This window comes from Aspergillus luchuensis, chromosome 7 (genome assembly GCF_016861625.1).
Source record: "Aspergillus luchuensis IFO 4308 DNA, chromosome 7, nearly complete sequence".
NCBI lineage: Eukaryota > Fungi > Ascomycota > Eurotiomycetes > Eurotiales > Aspergillaceae > Aspergillus > Aspergillus luchuensis.
This window is the reverse complement of record NC_054855.1, coordinates 168,064-187,796: the sequence shown is the minus strand read 5'-3', so window position 1 is coordinate 187,796 and position 19,733 is coordinate 168,064. Positions and strand designations below refer to the sequence as shown.

The 19,733-nt window shown below is 48.8% G+C and overlaps 8 protein-coding genes across 8 annotated transcripts; 4 read left to right on the top strand and 4 right to left on the bottom strand.

Annotated features, from left to right (window-relative positions):
- Nucleotides 1–717: 717 nt before the first annotated feature.
- AKAW2_70088A (uncharacterized protein) lies at nt 718–2,236 on the top strand (the record flags this gene model as incomplete). The annotated part of the gene is made up of 5 exons (XM_041682630.1): nt 718–945; nt 1,019–1,123; nt 1,181–1,405; nt 1,520–1,662; nt 1,717–2,236. The coding sequence occupies 5 exons, from the start codon at nt 718–720 to the stop codon at nt 2,234–2,236; spliced, it is 1,221 nt and encodes a 406-aa protein (XP_041546972.1).
- Nucleotides 2,237–4,330: 2,094 nt separating this feature from the next.
- AKAW2_70087A (uncharacterized protein) lies at nt 4,331–4,723 on the top strand (the record flags this gene model as incomplete). The annotated part of the gene is made up of 1 exon (XM_041682629.1): nt 4,331–4,723. One exon carries the CDS (start codon nt 4,331–4,333, stop codon nt 4,721–4,723), a length of 393 nt encoding a protein of 130 aa, XP_041546971.1.
- A 399-nt stretch (nt 4,724–5,122) lies between these two features.
- AKAW2_70086S (ferric reductase family protein) lies at nt 5,123–7,841 on the bottom strand (the record flags this gene model as incomplete). Its single annotated transcript, XM_041682628.1, has 6 exons — nt 5,123–6,143; nt 6,200–6,321; nt 6,379–6,431; nt 6,497–6,729; nt 6,786–7,171; nt 7,224–7,841. 6 exons carry the CDS (start codon nt 7,839–7,841, stop codon nt 5,123–5,125), a joined length of 2,433 nt encoding a protein of 810 aa, XP_041546970.1.
- A 2,848-nt stretch (nt 7,842–10,689) lies between these two features.
- Nucleotides 10,690–11,981, top strand: AKAW2_70085A (FTR1 family protein; the record flags this gene model as incomplete). Its single annotated transcript, XM_041682627.1, has 4 exons — nt 10,690–10,717; nt 10,792–10,916; nt 10,969–11,414; nt 11,477–11,981. 4 exons carry the CDS (start codon nt 10,690–10,692, stop codon nt 11,979–11,981), a joined length of 1,104 nt encoding a protein of 367 aa, XP_041546969.1.
- A 634-nt stretch (nt 11,982–12,615) lies between these two features.
- Nucleotides 12,616–14,004, top strand: AKAW2_70084A (uncharacterized protein; the record flags this gene model as incomplete). Its single annotated transcript, XM_041682626.1, has 1 exon — nt 12,616–14,004. One exon carries the CDS (start codon nt 12,616–12,618, stop codon nt 14,002–14,004), a length of 1,389 nt encoding a protein of 462 aa, XP_041546968.1.
- Nucleotides 14,005–14,927: 923 nt separating this feature from the next.
- On the bottom strand, nt 14,928–16,723 carry AKAW2_70083S (Zn(II)2Cys6 transcription factor; the record flags this gene model as incomplete). Its single annotated transcript, XM_041682625.1, has 4 exons — nt 14,928–15,743; nt 15,801–15,935; nt 15,992–16,591; nt 16,664–16,723. The coding sequence occupies 4 exons, from the start codon at nt 16,721–16,723 to the stop codon at nt 14,928–14,930; spliced, it is 1,611 nt and encodes a 536-aa protein (XP_041546967.1).
- Nucleotides 16,724–18,020: 1,297 nt separating this feature from the next.
- AKAW2_70082S (uncharacterized protein) lies at nt 18,021–18,841 on the bottom strand (the record flags this gene model as incomplete). The annotated part of the gene is made up of 4 exons (XM_041682624.1): nt 18,021–18,062; nt 18,115–18,261; nt 18,321–18,611; nt 18,671–18,841. 4 exons carry the CDS (start codon nt 18,839–18,841, stop codon nt 18,021–18,023), a joined length of 651 nt encoding a protein of 216 aa, XP_041546966.1.
- Nucleotides 18,842–19,038: 197 nt separating this feature from the next.
- AKAW2_70081S (epoxide hydrolase family protein) lies at nt 19,039–19,569 on the bottom strand (the record flags this gene model as incomplete). Its single annotated transcript, XM_041682623.1, has 3 exons — nt 19,039–19,138; nt 19,192–19,490; nt 19,546–19,569. The coding sequence occupies 3 exons, from the start codon at nt 19,567–19,569 to the stop codon at nt 19,039–19,041; spliced, it is 423 nt and encodes a 140-aa protein (XP_041546965.1).
- Between the last annotated feature and the right edge of the window lie 164 nt (nt 19,570–19,733).

The window sequence follows — 19,733 nt, the reverse complement described above, 5'->3', positions numbered from 1 at the left end:
CAAGGGGTAACAATCCCCCGTCATCGATCACCCATTAATGCTATGTTTTTAGCCCGTTCCTACAACTTGTGTTCTCACCCCCACCCTTAACTGTTTGGCAACCTTGACGCATTAGCATAAGCTAGCCATCCTTTTCCCAGAGAGGGCCGAATAGTACCGCGGAGCAGAGGCAAGTAGCTCTTTAGGGGACCTTGCTGTATACTGGTTTTGCATTCCAGCCTGGGAATCCTGGATAGCGGCCTGTAATTTCCCCAGCAACATGCGCGCTCGCCTACGTACACGACGGTACGCCATGCGTCACGGATTAGCCCTGGTCTAATGGTATGGTGGTCAAGCTAAACAGGGATCAGAGATAGTGTCTGATAGGGGTACGCGCCTAGAGCGCACTACGGATCTGCTCATTCGATCGGAGAAGTAGCTACAGACCCCGTCCCAGCTCCTGTGTGCACTCCCACGGAAGATGGGTTATTTCGATGGCCGAGCTTGTCCGATATTATGCCATTCAGCTAATGCATGTGCGGATAATAAGACTTCCCAGCTCGATTCAAGCAATAGGTGTTACTAATTGGCGCTTCTGTGGACTGAGGGGTGCGCGTGTACATGGCTTTCCATACTTACTGTTGCAGGCGTTCGTGCTCCCCGTGTTCATGAGCGCACAGTCTATGCTGGTACCTCTCCTTTCATGTCTGCATTCCTGCTTCTACGTCAATCCCGAAGATGCTTTCACAGCTCTCGCATGTCTACCATCCTCTTCGCATCCCTAATATTGGCATACGCGCAATTTACCCGGCGACGAAACATGCGCCCGATCATGTCGACGAAATAGCCATTGCCACTATTTACTTGATGGTGATGATGATACTGGCTGTTTTGATACGACTGGCCTTCCGGATTCACATGCTTCGTTCACTGGAGTGGGACGATGGGACTATATCGCTTGCACTGGTATGCTTACCGTTCCAGGCTTTCGAGAGAATGGGTGTATTGATTCATTAATGCGGTTCTATCACGATAGTAGATCTTCGCTGTTGCACAATGTGCTGTCATTCTTGCTGGAACGAGGAATGGCTTGGGCAAGCGAGAATTGAGCCTCAGTGACACGGAAGTCCAAACACTAGAGAAGGTGAGTTTTAGCCAGTCTTTGAAAATGCAGGTTTGTTGATATGACAATGTCTGTCAGGTTCTCTATTCATCGGACATTCTATACATTCTTGCTCTTAGCTTAGCAAAGGCCTCGGTACTGCTGCTCTTGAACAGGTTGGCTGTTAACAAGTGGCATAAGCGAATTTCATTCTGGACGTCAATTTTGGTCGGTATTTGGACTGTGCCCGTCTTTTTCACTCTGGCACTACAATGCGGAGTGCCTGAACCTTGGTATTTTAGCGAAGGCCATTGCATAGATAGTGTGAGTTGGCAGATCCTCCTCGCCTATCGTCCCAAAATTCGCACACGCCTACATGCTATCGGAAAGTCCATATATATCCAATCCATGCAACGACACTGACAGATACGAACGCAGTTCGCCTTCTGGACAGGCATCTCCCCCATCGACATAATAACAGAACTCGTCATCTGCATCCTACCCATCTACATCGTGAAACCAGTCCAGGTCGCCTCCGGGAAGAAAGTCACAGTTGTGGTTGCATTCTTCATCCGCATCTTGTAGGTCTATTCTAGAACTTACTGCAAATATAAACCTAACAAGAGGCTGGCCAGCGTTATCATAACCACAGTTATTCGCCTCATCCTCATGCGCCACTCCCAGTCTTTCCCCTCCACGGACATGAACGACGCCGCGTTTGCAACAACCATCACAACAGAATGCGTCCTCTGCGTCAGCATCATGACAGCCTGCATTCCGTGCCTGAAACCGTTCCTCGACGCCTTTGACAGCGGCATGCTCAATGTATCCTTACATAAGCGCATTGGTGGAGGCAGCAACAGCAACTCTTATGGCAATGCGTACGCGATGACGAGTATGAGCAAAGGCGTTAGAGAATCAGCCACTAGGTCACGGTACATGGAGGATGAGATCGAGGGATTGGGCACTTCTGCTGCAGCGTTTGCTGTCACATCTCCGGGTCAGCCATTGGGTAGGAGGGACTCTACTTTGGTCATTCAGAGAACAGACCAGTGGAGTGTAAGGTGCGAGTACGTTGATCCGAGAAATGAGTCTGTTGAGGATGTAACAGAGCGGTCGGAGAATAGTGTGGCTGGGTGTGAACATTCTTTGTAGTAATTTCCTATGTTTCTGGTACAAATAGTAGATAATCTCTCTGTGGTTTTACTGACCGGATCTCCCTCTTAATAGATTCTATTCCGCTCCCAAGCTGTTTGTATATGTGTCGTTAGGTGCTCATACCGTGTATTCTATTATTAGGCCAACAACTTGTGCTCTATATTTGACTGATTGTTTACTTGTTTTGTTGCTTCATCTTCGAACATCGCACATTAATAGTACACTTGCCGAGCTGCTAACGGATACAAGAAGCTTCTTCTTTAACCTCGCTAGCATTGAGGTCCAGAAATGGGAGCTAATCAAAAGCATTTATGCGGTAAATTGAGAGAAAGAAGGAGGGGGGATAGCGTTAATGAAAGCGGCCTAGTCCGGCTGTCAATTTATGTAATGAATCACCCGGCTTGCTCTGCCACCTTCATCACTGTCAGAATATTTAGGAATGTCAAGCTTCCTTTATTGCCTTGATCGTGTGAAGGTAACGGACAGGTCTTTTAAGGGTGTCTACTAAGCAAAACAACCAACAGAATGCATTAAGAAAATCGAAACCACAATAATGACAATTCACACGTGGCCACCCAATCAAGCGACTGACCTGAGTGCTCATTATATGTCATTTACGATTTCAATGGGGCATATGGGCTCCCAGGGACACCAATAACGTGTCAATGAGCTGTATCGCGACCACTTTCTGGGTATCTATTCAATTACTGTTCCTCTCAAATCGGGATATATATATATAAGGAACTAGCAACTGCTTCATCCGAAGGCCCGTACGAGGGGCATTCACATCCGACGAGGGCAGAAATTAGGGTGACAGTGTCAAACCTGAGCCGGAAAAATAGTTGAGAAAGATTCAGAGGATTTCTGATACCGTGAGTCAATATTACTGGTACTGTATCACCTCTGCACGAGATTCTGGACTGTACATTCAGAATAGGAAAACATAAGTATTATCCCCAAAACTCCCTAAAAGAGTAGATGTTATGGGTGATTTCAGCTTGATAGTAAAATGTCTTTGCACGTGATAAAAGCCGAAATGTTTTTCCAGCTCCGGTTTGACACTGCCGCTCTAATTTTGAACCATGTCACGTGTGTGTGCCCCACGTACGCTTTATCTGGTATCTCGAATTGAATATGGTGGAGGTTATATTGTTGAGAAAATTGGGCGAAGGAGATCACTTTGATGTGATAGTAGAATTTTCAGTATCGCTTATCTTTATCTTGCAATACTGCTTCTGCTGTCAAGTCACTATTCCTTATATCATACCTTCATTCGTATATATCATACCTTCATTCGTATTCATGTCAAATGAACACCCGCGTCACGAATATATATACATATACATATATGAGCTATATACTATTGAAGTACCAATCTTGCTGCATCATGTCCTGCTTGTCCCGATTTCTGGTTTAAGAAGGGTATTGAAAATTCCGAGACCAACATTCACAAACGTATTCTCTATTGGACATAGTGCAATGAGTATTTCCTACTTTCTACTTGGTTCCTTATATTCGTCGATATTGCTCATCGCTATCGGAATATTTTGCCAGATAACGCCTTATCTTTATGAATGGATCCTAATGTTTCAATGTCTACCTGCCCGTAGCACGAAATAAATAAATATATATATATATGTTTATATCGTACCGGTAGTTGTATTAGAGGCAACTGACATAGGTCGGAGTAAATAAGCTGCCACAACCTCAAATGAAAGTAAAATTCTATACAAAACTCATTATCTGATGAGGGTTGGCCACCTGTTGGTGGTGACTAATAGCTTCATGCTGTGTAGGCTTCCTGACTGAGAGCCTAGTACCATAGTGGAAGAAAAAAGAAACAACGTTTTGGCAGAGTCTAAAACTACCATTTTGTTGGAAGCGAAGACTATGCCTGGACTCCACACATTATACAAAACATATCACCGGTAGCTTGGATGTCATCCCCCAAGCTCGGAACTAGAAGTCACACTTGGGCTGCCCCGAGTAGCAGGAGACGCTGCCGCCCATTTGTGCAGTGCCTAGTTCACTATAAATTTATTCGGCTATTTCGGATATCACGAGAAATCAAATTAAATGCCGCCCTACGCCATGGCAGTGAAACGGCCCAGGCGCCTGGCGCGCATTCCGCCGGAGAATCTCAGCTCGAATACCAGCCGAGCCTGGCCAGCCGGCGCCAAGCTCTCACCCAGATTTTTAGCCTCAGCCCAGCCAAGCCCGGAGACCAAAACCAAACTTCCTAGATCAATTGCTTCGCCAAGCGCTGAGACCTTACCGAGCTCCGAGGCCCTACAACCCTACTCCATCCATGCCCAAGCGGGCTGGGGGGCATATCCAGTACAAGCTTGCGAGAGCCTCTCTACCCACACACAGATCGATCACCGCAAGGATGGGCCCATCTTAGCTTGTTTCGGGTACGAGCTTGCGAAGGTTCCACGCGACGGGATCCACCGGCCGTGGTTCCTCCCGCTCAAAGCAGCCTGAGTCGGCAGTTTAACCCGAAGGGCCGCATTTTGTTATCAACGGGCGATGGGGCCGGAGTTTGGCCGGATGGGGGATTACCGGTGAGGACTTTATATGTTTGTTGTTGCCTGGGTGTCGTACAGCTCTAGGTACAATCTACAGGGTAGATTAATGAGCTAATTGTAGTCAGGACGATGCCGTTGTATCTTTCACACAAACGATCTTCAAGTATAGACTATCGGCGAATAAAGAGGAAATGTGATAAATAACAATTTTAAATATCAATATTAAGTAACTTTTCATTACTGTGCAGTAAACCCTGCATAGTTCCACATTACATATACTCATTGGCAGACATAATCGATCCATGCCGTAAACCCCTTCCAATCATATTGCATCATCCCCGTTCCCAAACCCACTTTACCAGCCGAATGCCTCCTCGAAGTACTCAATGTCCTGGAATCCACCCTTCATGGCCTCGTACACCGAAGACCTGCAATCATCCGCCATCACGGCCGGACCACAGGTAATAACAGCTAAACGGGCCGAGCTAGCCTCTGCCTCACGCACAGCAGTCATTACACTAGTGCGAATAGCAGGCCGGCCGTAGCGCAGTTCGACGTTGAGGTCCTCGACGGAGCGAATAGACCCACTGGACCTGTCCTGGAGAGCCATAGCATCCGCAACAGCCTCCTTCTCCTTCGTCGGAGTCGTTGAGCCGGAGTCAATTACGTTTCCGGCCGCCGACTTGTCAGTGCAGAAAAGAGTGGTGGTAATGTCGCTGTGCTCCAAAGCTGCGGACAGATCTCTGCAGCAGACTTCGTCGAAGATCTTCTTTTGGCGGCCTGTCCAGATGAGCTGGATACGAGTGGTGTTGGTCTTACCGGCCTCGACGCGCGAGATGTGGTCCAGGATGTAAGGCACCGCGCAGGCAATACCAGTTCCACCCACGATCATGAGGACTGTGTCGAAAGTGTGAAGTGGGGCCTGGTGTCCGTATGGACCCTCCAGGAGGAGCTTAGGGCGGATTTCAGAGCCGGCCTTCTGGCATTGGTCACGAAGACGTCTCGTCCAGCCGTCATAGGGACGGATGTAGAAGATAAGCTTCGAGGACTCCTCCTTCGAGGTTGCGTTCTCGTAACATCCCAGAGTGAAGGGGTGGTTTTCCCAACCGCGGAGAGTGACGGGTTGGTAGAGGTAGTAGTGTTGGCCAGGGCCAGGCTTCAGGGTCTGAGAGGCAGGGTACATCTCGACGCGGATCAGGTCGCTTTCAGGACTATAGGTGACTGTGGAGGAGGTCGTCGAGATGAAGCCCTTTCCGAACTTGACGTGGAGGTTGCAGTAGAGCATGCGTACATAGCGGACGGTACGATCGAAGCCCCAAATGGCAACCATGGGCCAGAGGTAGCCGTTGTAGACGGTTCCGTCGAAGCTGGTGTGGCTGCAATCTTACAGTTAGAGGTGGTGATGTGAATTGCGTTGTTAAGGAGAGCATACCGGAACAAGGCGTAGATGGTCAGAATGGCCAAGAGGACGTGAATGATGAGGAAAGTCTCGTAGAATCTCTGACGAAGCCAAGTACCAGACTGGAAGAGTATAACTGCCATAACAACGGTAGCCTAGAAAATGATTAGAATTGTTGGGCACCGCATATTATCAGAATAGCTATAACATACCACAATACCCATGTAGAAGTAGTTCTGCTTCAGCGCGCTGTGGTATCTGCCATCTGTATGTAGGATATGTTGTCAACGGTATGTAAATAGTAGAACTGATTGTGATGAGGGAGCTAACCATAAACCTGGAAGACCACAGTGTAGGCGATTGAGTGAACAATAGCCAAAAGGGTACACACCCAGGCGGTGTGACGGTGGAAGATGTTGAAAGACTGCACGTTGAAATCGGTCGCCCAGAGGAAAATATTGTTGCGTCCAGCAAAGAGCCAAAGGAAGGGCAGGCAAGCGTAGGACAAAACACCAGTGCGGTCGGAGGAATATTGCCAGTTTTGCTGGTACAGACTCGGCGTGCTTGAAGTTGAGCCGTTAGTTAAAGCGAACTAGCCCTGAGTAGACTGATAACGCACCTGATGTTACCCGTGAAACTCTGGTAGTTGACGCAAGACAGGATGATAGCGACGGCCCAGAAACCAAAGACGATCAAGGTGTCCAGTCGTTTGGGAATGGTGTGAAACAAGAACAGCTGTTGGTGGTTCGACAGGTAGGGAGCGAAGCTGGCAGGAATCACAAAGTATGTGCGCATAAAGTGTGCAACTGCAGCGACTGGTGCGAATGCCTTGCTTTGAGGGCCTGCACTGTTTTTCTCGGCGTCACCAGAACTAGAAAGTCTCATACTAGAACGGACAAACTTCCAGGCCTTCACTATCATTCCAAGGGCCAGGACACCGCCCCAGTATCCCATGAGACCCCATCCGTAGCGTTTGTCTTTGATCAGTGCATAGTCGTGAGTAACCTGAGCTCATGTTAGTAGACTAGTGGTAGGAATAGTCAAGCAGTTGACCCACGTAAGACTTGTAAGCCCGCTTGTAGTAGGAATGGCTCAGAAGGACAGGTGATTCAATGGTTCCGGTCGTAGTAGTACTATTAGTTTCCGGGTCGATAACAGGCAAGGAGGCAATATAGGCGTCGGTGGCATTGGCTTCAATCTCGGTCAGGCTAATCAGGGACACGCTGCTTTGTTCACAAAGACTCTCCCAGTAGGATGGGATTGCGGAATTGAGTTGTTCCTCAGTGCACCACGCCTTTGCACTTGCATACAGGGACATGACTCCCACGGTACTCGTACAACCTCCCGTTGAACTGGCACCATGATGACCACGCTTCTCTCGCAAGGCTCGGCGACGGTGTGAGCTTGAGCTGCTGGACGAGCCATGTCCAGAGCTACTGGAGGAGCTACTGGAGGAGTTGGTAGAGGAAGACTGGCTGGAAGACCCATGCGCTGTGGTGCCGGAGTCCGACGATGTCGAGGTTGCCCCTTCGAATGTGTATGAGCCGAGGGACGAATATATAGAGTAGAAGCAATAATCAGCCAGATTGGGAGCCGACATTGTCAAGCCCTGCCCGGCGAGGACCGGGCTCACGGCCCAACTCAGTCCAAGCAAGATGGCAGCCTGGGAACGCATATTGAGATGGATGAGCTCAAAGTCTGTCTGACCAAGTCGAGGAAGCCCATTGCCCGGTATATATGTCTGGCCAGACTTTTGCCTTCTATTATCATACGGTGCCAAATGGGACCCATTCTAATCGCTGGATTGCAAATACATCCGAGCCCAGCCAACTGAAGTCTCTAGAAAGAGGAGGTATTTTTAGCAGATTTTTCTTCTCCAGTCATACCTTGTGCAAAATTCCGGAGCAGCCGATGGTGGGAAGCGTTGTATCATACCCCATCTACTGGTCCGGTAAATTGCGCCCACGAACCATTGACCCGTATGGTTGGACGTGCCAAGAGGCAAGAGATTGATAAGTCGGAAATAACGATCCAACCAAGTACACGTATGCCTAATCCTCGTCAAAGTGGCTCTTCCCCGTTCATAGGAGCCCGTATCTGTAGCCACCGACGACGGTGCCCACCAGCCATGTGGGCTGCCAAGACTAATATCGCCGAAGCTTCATCAGATAAGATCCACAGGCCAAGCAGCGGCCATATGACTGACAAGAAATTCTTGGCCACTTGTACTTGACCCCTCCAACAAGGCGCCACCAGCTGGAAGGTCGTGCTTGGCAATAATGCAACGACGTACGGGCCGTCGGTCATCTCCCGGCTTTGACTCATGACTTGGTAGGTTCCTTTTAGAAATGGTAGTTGATGTATGTGCCTCGGGCGCTGTATCCGAGCCCCGGGTGGTCCTAAGCGAGATAGCGGATTGTTACGGTCTGTCTTGGCATCAAATTCTTACCATATTGGGAGTCCTCCCCACGTTCGGTGTGGTTGTTCCAGGTTTGTTGTCGCAAAGTATACACGTTTCAGGGTAACCTGTCCGCGTTCCTGCGGCAATTATGTACGCATTGTATGATTGTGATAATTTTGCTGCTTGGAATGACGCGCTGTTCATGGTTGGGCTGTAGGTTGCACGTATTGGATTCAAAATGCTCCTATCAATCTTGGAAACCTGGCCCAAAGCATAGGTTGCCGGTTGGGCAACATGACCACACAATTATTGGACATGTGACCATGTTATGTTACAATCAATTAACCTTGCGTAAACCAGCAAATCTTGCATCGGTCCTAGATTCTATCGGCGAAGAACCCTTTTTGCAATGAAGATATGTGGGTGTCAATCCCACGTCTGGAGGCAGTCAAAATTTCGCCCGTTGAACTTCGCACCTAGTATCCACCCTTGTCCGAGGCAAGCGACCGATCCCTCCCCGCCTCCTATTCATCTAATGGCCCCATGACCCATAGGAGGAGGAGATGCAAGTCACTAGAGAACTCCCCGTATGGCGGTCCCACCGATCCGCCGCTGATATCCCGAGGGAAGGTTTTGAGAAAGAAAGGAATTAGTTTGCGAGCCTAACCTAAAGCTTAATTAGCGAGTACACTAGTATTGCATGGCGCAACCGAGTTCTGTGGGTCATCTTATCAATCAACAATACTTGTATGGAACGAGTGGTAATTTTACGTCCACTGTGCCTGACGATCCTCGAAAGATAACTTGAATCTGCTTTGGTCCCATGCACATAACCATTATTCTGGAGCACCGGGGAGTGTTGTAGAGGCGAATCAGCTAAGTATGGATTGAATTGGGACATTGTATGTGGTTGCAGCCGTCCTGTCTTTTTCGGCCATGGGTCGAGTAATTGTACGATTCTATGGTGCCGGTCAAATCAACCACTGGTATAACCGCACTGGCACCTCGATATACAGGAACAGAGCATTCGTCAAGTGGCCTTCCTTGATTAGTGTGAGTAGCATCGGCGGGAGAAGATTTCTCCCTTGGGTACTCTGGCGTCCTTCTAGATGGCTCTGTCCCTAAATTTTAGTTGATTCCAACTATGAAGGTATAATAACCAACATCGGGGTCCCACATACGCCTAAGTAATCAATCTAGTTGACCTTTCCACTAAGCTCTGGCACTGTAGCCATGTTTCGACCATATCCACCGTCTTGGTTCAGGTACCTCGATAGGAAGTCTCGTCAGCGTTGTTGTCGCAGAACAATTACGGCGTGAAATGACACATTTTCTTCCGATCTCCTGTGTATGTCTGAGTAAATCGTACCTTGTGACAAGAGCAGAGCATACCTCTGTTATGTGGTGGTTAAAGGAGCAATGCCCATAGTAAATCCGTTATAATGCCATGTGTCTCGGCGTGTTTCTTGGCAAGGCGTTGAAGTATCTGGAATACGGTAACTGTATCGTTACAGCCGACTATCAACCCAAACTTCAACCATCCGCCCGCTGGGGCGCCCATTTTTTGACCGGGTACGATTTATCAGATCCATGCCCATGACTCCAGTAAACCAATCGCTTCTGACCTCCTCACTATCAGATTTTTTCTTGCGTCTTGGCAAACATCCTTGACCCGCTTATAGTTACCAAGGCCACGCCTCTGAGACCCTTTGCATGCCGCGATAGCCATACTTTGGGCATATGACCAGAGATTATTCCCTGTGAAGATTGATAAGCGAGGACCGGAGTGGCCATTTTTGTTACGTAGGTAATTCAACATCGTATACACCCGGACGCTGGAGGCCCGGTCGAATTTGCTCCTAGTGCCATGGCAATTTCGGTGTGGTGCCTCTATAGATGGTTGGAGTGGCACCTGAGCCGCTGAAAAGACGCATCCGAATGGGTTGCGGGAATCGGAGAGACTTAGAGTAAATTGTCGTTGATCCGCCGGGGTATATGTTGCTATCATCTCCCTCGGTCATTTCAGGGACCGAGACAAGACATTTTGCTTGCACTCTCATTCACTTCTGACCCTTTCAACTGTCTCTTCGGGTTGCCTTGGACAAGGCTTACTGTCGACAAGATGGCCAACAGTGTGTTTGCAGTGACAGGTACGATACCTCTGGCTCTTGCACCTTAATATAGCAAGACATTTGTCCTTTGATCTGGTGCTCACAATATACAGTTTTCTTCATCTGCTTTCGTGAATGTCTCGAGAGTGTCATTATCGTCTCCGTGCTTCTGTCTTTCCTGAAACAGACACTAGGAGGAGAAGGCGATGTGCAAACCTTAAAACGATTAAATCGACATGTATGTCTTTTTCCCCACAGAGATTCACCATCTCCCTTCTTACATAATCCAGGTATGGCTTGGTGTAGCATTAGGTCTCTTCATATGTCTATGTGTCGGTGGTGGTATGATTGGTGCCTTCTACGGCCTCAACAAGGATGTCTTCACCGGCAGTGAGGATATCTGGGAAGGTATCTTCGGTTTCATCGCTTCCATCATTATCAGTATCATGGGTGCTGGCCTGTTGCGTGTCTCGAAGTTGCAGGACAAGTGGCGTGATAAGCTGGCCCAGGCTCTTGAAGAGAAGGAGAAGACCAACATCGGTGTTTACCAGCGTTTCAAAGACTGGTCCAAGAAATATGTCATGTTCCTTCTTCCGTTCGTGACTGTTCTTCGTGAGGGTCTTGAAGCCGTCGTGTATGTCGGTGGTGTGGGTCTCGGTCTCCCTGCTACTTCGTTCCCTCTCGCAGTCGTTTGTGGTCTTGCTGCCGGTATTGCTGTCGGATACCTTCTTTACAGGTTAGTTTGCCCACTCTTGCTGGAGAGGTTTACGGTTCCGTCTAACATTTCTACTCCAATAGATGTGGTAACACTGCCTCACTGCAATACTTCCTGATCATCTCGACCTGCTTCCTCTACCTCGTCTCCGCTGGTCTCTTCTCCCGTGCCATCTGGTACCTCCAGAACAACGCCTGGAACAATATCATCGGTGGTGATGCCTCCGAAACGGGTTCGGGAGCCGGTTCCTACGATATCCGCCAGAGTGTCTGGCATGTCAACTGCTGCAACCCCGAACTCGGTAGCGGTGGTGGATGGGGTATCTTCAACGCCCTTTTCGGCTGGACCAACTCTGCTACCTATGGATCTGTGCTGGGTTACAATCTCTATTGGATCTGTATCATCACTGCCTATGTTTGCATGTGGTACAATGAGCGTTACGGCTACATTCCGTTCTTCTCGGCCTGCATGCGCAGAATCCGCCCTAAGAAGGCTGCCAGCCGGTCCAGCAGTGAGGGCGTGATTGAGAAGAGCAAGGAGGTTGATATGATGCCATCGCAGATTGTCACCAGGGAGATCAATGCCTGAGAGTAGGGCTAAATGTTTTCCCGTCGGTGTTGTGGTGAACACCGTTAATGAGATTTGGAGGGTGCCAGAAAAGATGAGGGGCCTTGAAGAAAGGAGGTTGCCTACCGCGCACGGCCAGGCAACAGTTAGTGATTGCGATGATTATATTCGGATCTACGGGTTGGGAATTTCAGTTCCCGCCACATAATGCTATTACTGTGGAAAAGCTAGAGGAGCTAATTATTTTCGTGAATCAAAATTGCAATTATTATACCCACCGTCGGCTGACAATCATCCATCATTGTAGGGCTGATCGGAACATCTGATCTGGAATTGGGAACATGAGGGGAAGGGAACACAAATAAGAGACTGCAACCATCATGTCTCTACCTCCGATCCTGCATGACGAAATTCGTAGTACGCGTCAATCAACAGGGAAGGAAAGATAACTGAATAGGTGGCGAGCAAGGCTCGGGGATAAGCGCTGGCGGCTTGAGCTCAATGTGGATCCTCCGAGCTGCGGACAACATAGCCAGCCGCCATATAACTATACGAGAGCCCAATAAACTTAGGAAGAGGTGAGTCCCATTTAAACTCCAACACTTTGATGATCATGTATCATTCAGTTTTATTAACGTGCCTAACAGCCTTCTCCATGACTACCACCACCACGGCCCTCGCGATCGGGGAACCGCAACCCATGCACAACGCCAACCACATCTTCAACGCCATTCACTCCTCCATGCGACAATGGGGATCATCACTTCATCATAATGGAATGTCTTTTTTTCTTGCTTCTGTCCCGAAGGGAGTCAAGCTCTATCACGGTGAGACACGATCGGACCCCATCTCCAGGATAGGCTGGATGGCTTTCGACCCCGAGCACGCCATGGTATTCGCTCGAACTCCTTCAAAACAGCCATCTCACAGCGTGGACTCCGAGTCCCAGCAAGTAATAAATACCCCAGCTCAGACTGGCTGGCTTCACACCTACGCGACCACGGAAGACCTTCGCCTCGTTTACATTGACGGTACCTCGGCGGGGAAGTCTCAAATAGGCACACTGGACCTGCAGGACAGAGTCCTATTCGAAGATAAACTGGAGCATGGAGGCGTAAGCCAAGAGTCAGCGCGCGCTCGCGCCATTTGTGAGATCGTGCAAGAGGAATGGAATGGACGTATCGACGGCGTGATCAGGATGGCAGCAGGTTTTGAGATCATTCTCTGTAATCCCGAACAGAAGCTAGACACAGTCAATATTGCTCGAGTGACGCTTCCCAGTCGGGATTCCGCAAAGAAGAGCGGCAAACCTGGTGACTTGCTTCGGACGGTCACATCAAGATACCATGGCATTGGCGGCGACCGCGTCATTGTCAACTATGACGCTTTCGTCACTGCATATGACTATGGTCTTGATCTGTTCCATGGTGGTAGTAAGCATCCACGTCTTGCGCATCTCCCTTCTTCATCGCTTGCGCCCATTAGGGATGATTTGACTTCGCTAGTCATGAATCACGATCCTACGACGCGGGTGATAAACTGGCAAGGAGTGGTGGACATGGTGGTTGAGAAATACGGTCGCATTCTGCGCGGCTTAGTATCCGGCCATCATGACGATCAGGCTGCTCGTCTCGAATTTATTATAGAGACGGCAGAGCGTATATTATCCCCATTTATCGATCGCGACAATCGTGATTACTACGCTGAGATTGACCGATGTGCTAGCCAGTTCATTCCAACTCATGCTCCTAAGGACTCTTTGGGCTACCGCGCTGTCTATACTGTTGGCAGCAGGATCTGCAGCAGTCTTATGGCAGTCACGGAGGCTAAGGAGTACGGTATAGTGACAACTATTTTGCAGGACCTGATGCACTATCTTGACTGGAGTGTATGGAAGGAGTGTTATGGTTGCCAGGATGATGAATTTTGTGCTGTTCCTATCTGGCCGCAGGGGTCACAGGAAGATTACGATCATCCGCGATGCCAGAAGTATGATAGCGCCTTTCAGGGGGACAATGACTACTGGGGCCCTGTGTGGCGTTAGTTCGCACAGATTTCCTTGGTCTATCTTTTGCATGTTATACTGGAGTTTTTATACGGTGTTGGGTTTGGGTAGTTAGTTGAGTTTGCGACTATAGAATCTACATCCATCACATCTTCACATATCACATGAGCAGATTGTCTTGTATACTTGAACAGAGTTTTTTTTTTAGCAATGAAGATAGTGACATTCTCCCTTGACACCGTGGCGGTGCTGCGATGAGTCCCAGTCAATCTGGGTCCCCTCGCCGCCGATTGCCAGATTAGGAAACTGACGCCGACCCCGGCCATCCTCCGAAATCTATCACTGTCAGTCTAGACGGGCCCGAACCGAGCAATCCCACGCGCAATATTAGCACGGTTGATTTCCAGCCGACACATGCAATTGACCCCTGTGGGAATGGCTCACTAAGATATTCAGTGTCCGAGTGGACGGCATTTCACCACCGGCTTATCCTGTACAGCCCTACGAAGATCACCCCGCTAACCCGTTCTGGTGACCCTTTGCGAACAGGCAGTGGGGGCTTGTCGGATTTTGGCTTATCCCTTTCTTGCTCTAGTAGACTTTTTTATTTGCTTTTCGTCCAGTGGGAGTTGTTGCTTTTCAATATGCGCTCTGGGGAATGCCCCCTGAGAAGTATTTAAGTTGCCTTGCTCCCTGCTTTTCAAGACGTGCGAGATACACTGCACGGATACACGTCGTTTGAGCGAAATATTTACAGGTAAGCATGGACAATGTCTTTAATGAAGAGGCAAAGATATATTAATATGATAAAAGATATTCAAGTTTTGGTTACAAAGAATGCGACATGGGAAATCAGTTCAGGCATACAGTCGCCCAAACTGCTTTCGTCTCAGCATCGAGGGTATAAATCACAATGGTCATCGTGTCTCATAACACGGCATGAAAGGTTCATTATTTGCAGCTTACTGCACGGCCGTGAGGCTGCGAGTCATTGGGGATTGTTCAAGTATGCTTGAACGAGGTTCTTCCGGTCTGCTATCTGCGCACAGGACAGAGGCCAACCGGTAACCCATGGTCGAACCAACACACTCGAGAGCAAGCCGGCAGAGAGTCAATTGGTCTGCTGTCGCAAGCCCGGAATTTACAACCACCCACATCGGCCACAGAAGCGTGTATCCATTCGCCAGCTTGCTGTTGGGGTGCAGCTGGAATTCATGATTTGGGGTGACATGTCCCAACGTGTAAGTCACTGTGTCGCAAATCACCTCTATCAGGCTTCTGATCCGATCGTCTATCCCGCTGAAGGTCTCTACAGGGAAATCTTCAATGTGTTCATCGTTTATCGCAGAGGCAAATGGAACGAACTTCTCCCAACACTCGAACACGTGGACGAGATAGAGAATTTGTGCTGCCTGGACGACGGCCAAAAAGCATGGGGTCCATGGATCTCGTGAAGCAGCCTGCTCTGCATGATTCACTTGGCCCATACCCGGCACGGCAAATTGGCGTTTCCAATGTTGAGGGACTGCCTCGTCCCAAATGTTGATTTGTTCCATGATGAAATACGCCCGTCCCAAAATGGAATGCAATAACCGGGCCCTGGCGGTGGGCGGGTAGTTGTGTTCGGTTCTTCGGAACTCGCTGGCCCCTTGACAAAACTCGGAGATCATACTGGTGATTATCCCTGAGCGTAGCACGTAGTCGGGATTGTACGCCATATTGATAGACGCTGGCAAGCAGGCATACGCAAACTGATTATTCGCTACCGCTTGAATTTGCTGCGACGTACGAACTAAGTCAACAATGGCTTGTGTGATTACAGTGGTTCCACTTACTATTTGAGTGAATGCCCAACCAAATAGTTTGCGGGCATATTTGCTACTGCGCTCCGGTCTACCCCGAAGATGCATCAGAGAGCATATTCCAGGGATATGAGGATTGACTGCCCCCTGTCTCTCGCCACTTAGATCCTGAGGTTTGGTAAGCAAGTGGTGCCGGTTAATCCGGTCGATGTTGGTAAGCTTACCATGAACATACTCAAGAATAGCGCTGCTGCAAACGTCTCGTCTTGAGTCGAGGTCTCCCTGTTGCTGAGTGACGCTGTGAGCGATTTCAATGCCACGCCATAATGCTTCCTAGCATTCACATAGAGCTCATTTACGCGAGCGGTGTTGAATAACGAAAGGTAGGATACGCTAAGGATGGCATGACTCAAGGAAGGATCATTGCCTTTCTCTTGATATAGCTCAGGAAGAAACGCAAGATGACCCTCACAGGGAGACTTCTCGGTAGGCAGGACATGCTGATGAAAGAAATAACAGAGTGATTGCCACTCCAGACATGGCGTTATCGCAGCAGGGGGGCTAGGTGGTGTGGATGGGGATTTAGTGGGAATCAGACGTGTATCCGTTCCATCTTGATCTGATACTGCCGCGGACGGTGATGTTGAGCCATTCGCGGGCTGTTCACCGTCCGTCGTCCTTTTGGTCCGTTTCCTGACTGCTGCCTTGCCTGCTTGAGGTTCTTTCGTGGCTTTATATTCACGAAAGGCAAAGGCGTCCGGATAACCCGTACACTGCCTTCCCTGTGTGACGCAGCGACGGCATGCTGGTCGAGCCCCATCACACTGTTCCAGGTCAGTTAAGAATCACGTAGAAGAAGAGACAGAACAGCTTTTTATCATTGTCATCAAACATACCTTCACTTTACGCCTCCGGCATACATAGCAGCCGGTGCTAAGCCTTCCAGGGAACACCATGTGTATATGCGGCGGAGACGAAGCTACCAGATGCAGGCAAGGACAGATGCAGGTCAGCTCGGAGAATGGAAGAGGCTGTGATTTGCATGCAACAGGAATAGGCAGTGCTTGCGAGACCGACGATGTGATTCATTCCAGTGCAAAAAAAGAATAGCAAGCGGGCAGCAACTGCAAGTTTCAGATCCCCGTCTGGAAGAGGGGAAGTGCGACGGCTTTCCGCCACCAATCGGATATCGGGCGGGATCGACACTCCGTGTCTGTCACGTGTGCCAGACCCTCGTCTATTTATGGTCTAGCGCTGTCGTGGCCCTACGGGGCCACTCGCAAAGTCACCCCAGGAAGGGTTTAGCTTCAGTAACGCCAAGACCGCACCGGGAGTGCGAGCCAATCAGCAGCCGTTCGTACCAGCGGTACCAGGTTTCCCTTCCAGAAGGAGTTCTGCCGCGGTCTTGGCTTAAGCTTGACCTACTTTTTGAGACTGCCGACTCTATATCCGGTAAATGTTTATCCATACCCTGTACAGGGCACACAAAACCAGCTGGTGAACCCTCATGCAACATGTGAAAAATTCATGTAATGGAGAGATGTTCCCACTTACCTACCTGGATCTACATGCTCTCTACATCATCTCACATTCTACTACACCCCTGTCGGCCAGTACTAATATGTACTTTCGAGAGCTGGGTCCTCAACGCTTATACATCATTATAATATCACGAGTGCCTACGAAGAAAATGTCAAGTCGTATATGATAAACTACAGTCTCATCCTACGTTTCATACCTATCGTAGTAAGCTCAATGTTCGATCTACATATATCTAGGGTACTAATTATCAACGCACATCACATGAGCCCTCAGAAATCTTTTCATGCTTAGGGCCACTAAGTTCTCCTTCTTCTCGGAACGAGGGCCTCCCAACATTCCACCTAGGATTTGTAATACTTCGACTAGTCAACTTGCCACATGAGTCAAATGCTCGAGTAGCACTCTACTAACAATGCTTTGCGGGTAGACCGGCAGTAGTGCTCGGTAGTATATCGGTCTCTATAACCACACCTCGGCTTTTCGAATGAGTGAGGACTAATGGAGGAGATAGGTGCCATTTTGGGAGAACCCATGCTACTTGACGTGGATTGTAGATATACAATTGACAGTCCCCGTCCGGCATCTCAATTCCACATATTCGAGGTCATAGTTTGTGCAGGTTGTGTGTCCTATACCCTGCGCATACGGTAGAGGGGCACGACAAAGCCGTATCCAAAATTGTAGAGCAGAATACGTCATGAGGCACTCATCTTATTCCATCATCCGCCCGAGTGTTGTGGCCACCTGCTTGCTCTATTGAAACCGTCATATTCCCTCCACCATGGCTTCCACCGTTCTTAAATACCGGTCCTTCCTTGTCGAAGAATTCTGCAACATCCGCCACCAATACCTCTGGTCGTTCCCACGCAATAAAATGTCCCCCAGATCTATGTTGCTTCCAAAATTGAATGTTGCAAGTCTCGCCCATCCAGTCGCGGGGGTATAACCACAGCTATTACAATGAATGAACTCTCAGTCCATGTCACGGAACTTCAAAAGCAGCCGACGTACCTCCTTTGGAAAAACTGAACAACCCACAGGCTGGGATATATATCTGCCTAGCATACTGTTTCTGTCTTCATTCAAAACTGCCTCTGCCTCTTTGTAAATCTGCATTGCTGCACTCGGACTTCCCTGATAGTGTATGAATGTCCAATGAATGAGTTCTTCTTTTGTCCAAGGGTAGTCGTGGGTCCATGCCTTCAGTTTGCCCACTAGCCAAGCCAGCATACCGACGGGGGAGTCATGTAATGCGTAACCAAGCGTCACGTTCTTTGTCTCTTGAACCCGCTGATACCCGCGCTGTGGATGGCTTCAGTCAGATGCAAAGAGCAGTTAGTCATCTGCTTAGTACCACTCACTTCATTATGCGCAAACCATCTTGTCCTCTCCAAGTTCTCTAGCTCTTGCGTATCATAATCCATCCTCTGGTACCGCTGGAACTTCTCAGTCGAGCTTTCTGGACTGGGCGGAAGTGCTAGGAACATGTTTATATGGATCCCCAGCACCATCTCTGGATGGCCCAATGCCATGTATCGAACAATAGACGAACCCCAGTCGCCACCCTAAACGATCCCTTAGTCCAGTGGCGGTGAAACGATTAAGAAACATCAGAGCTTACCTGACAAACAAACTTATCGTAACGTAGTGTCGCCATTAGTCGAGCAAAGCAATCGGCATATTGCTCCAAACCAAACCCGCTCTGCCGAGAAAAGTCGCTGAAACCATATCAGGGTAAAGATGGTGCAACGACGTGGAACGCCTGCTGTCCTTCTGGGGGCTCCGTGAGCAATGGTATGATCTTCAGTGATTCCAGAAAGGACCCTGGCCTAATACGTCCACATTAGCACGTTGAATGAAATCAAGGAGTATGCTACTATACCATCCATGAATGAACAGTAAAGGAATTGCATCCGCCCGTGACGATGGGTGATGCAGAAAATGAATGTCCAATGCCTCAAAACCAGGAACTTGTATCGCCGTCTTGTAATGATGAAACGTATTCAGGAAACCTTCGAATTTTCTACAGTCATACTCATCCCGCCAGAATTCTACAAGTTGCTTGAATTCGGCATGCCCAGTCTCTAGGTCGTTCCATTCCACTTCACCCATGCGCTCATCGAGACGGGCGACCCTGAGCTTCGTTTCAACTTCCTCAAGGAGAGTGTCGGAAATATGGACCTTGAATATTTATGTGCTCAGTATGATTCACCACGCCAGCCATGAAATAACTTACAGTAAATGATCTGATATTTGCCATGTTGCGGTTCAGTTTCTGTTGTAAAAAGGAACTCTGGTGTCAACAGTATAAGATTCCAATATTTGCGAAGGTCAAAACGTAATTACAAACGAAGGTTGGTTTATACGTCTTTGAGCCCTTGAAATTAAGTATATACTCAGCCTAAATCTACGCTGATATCATAA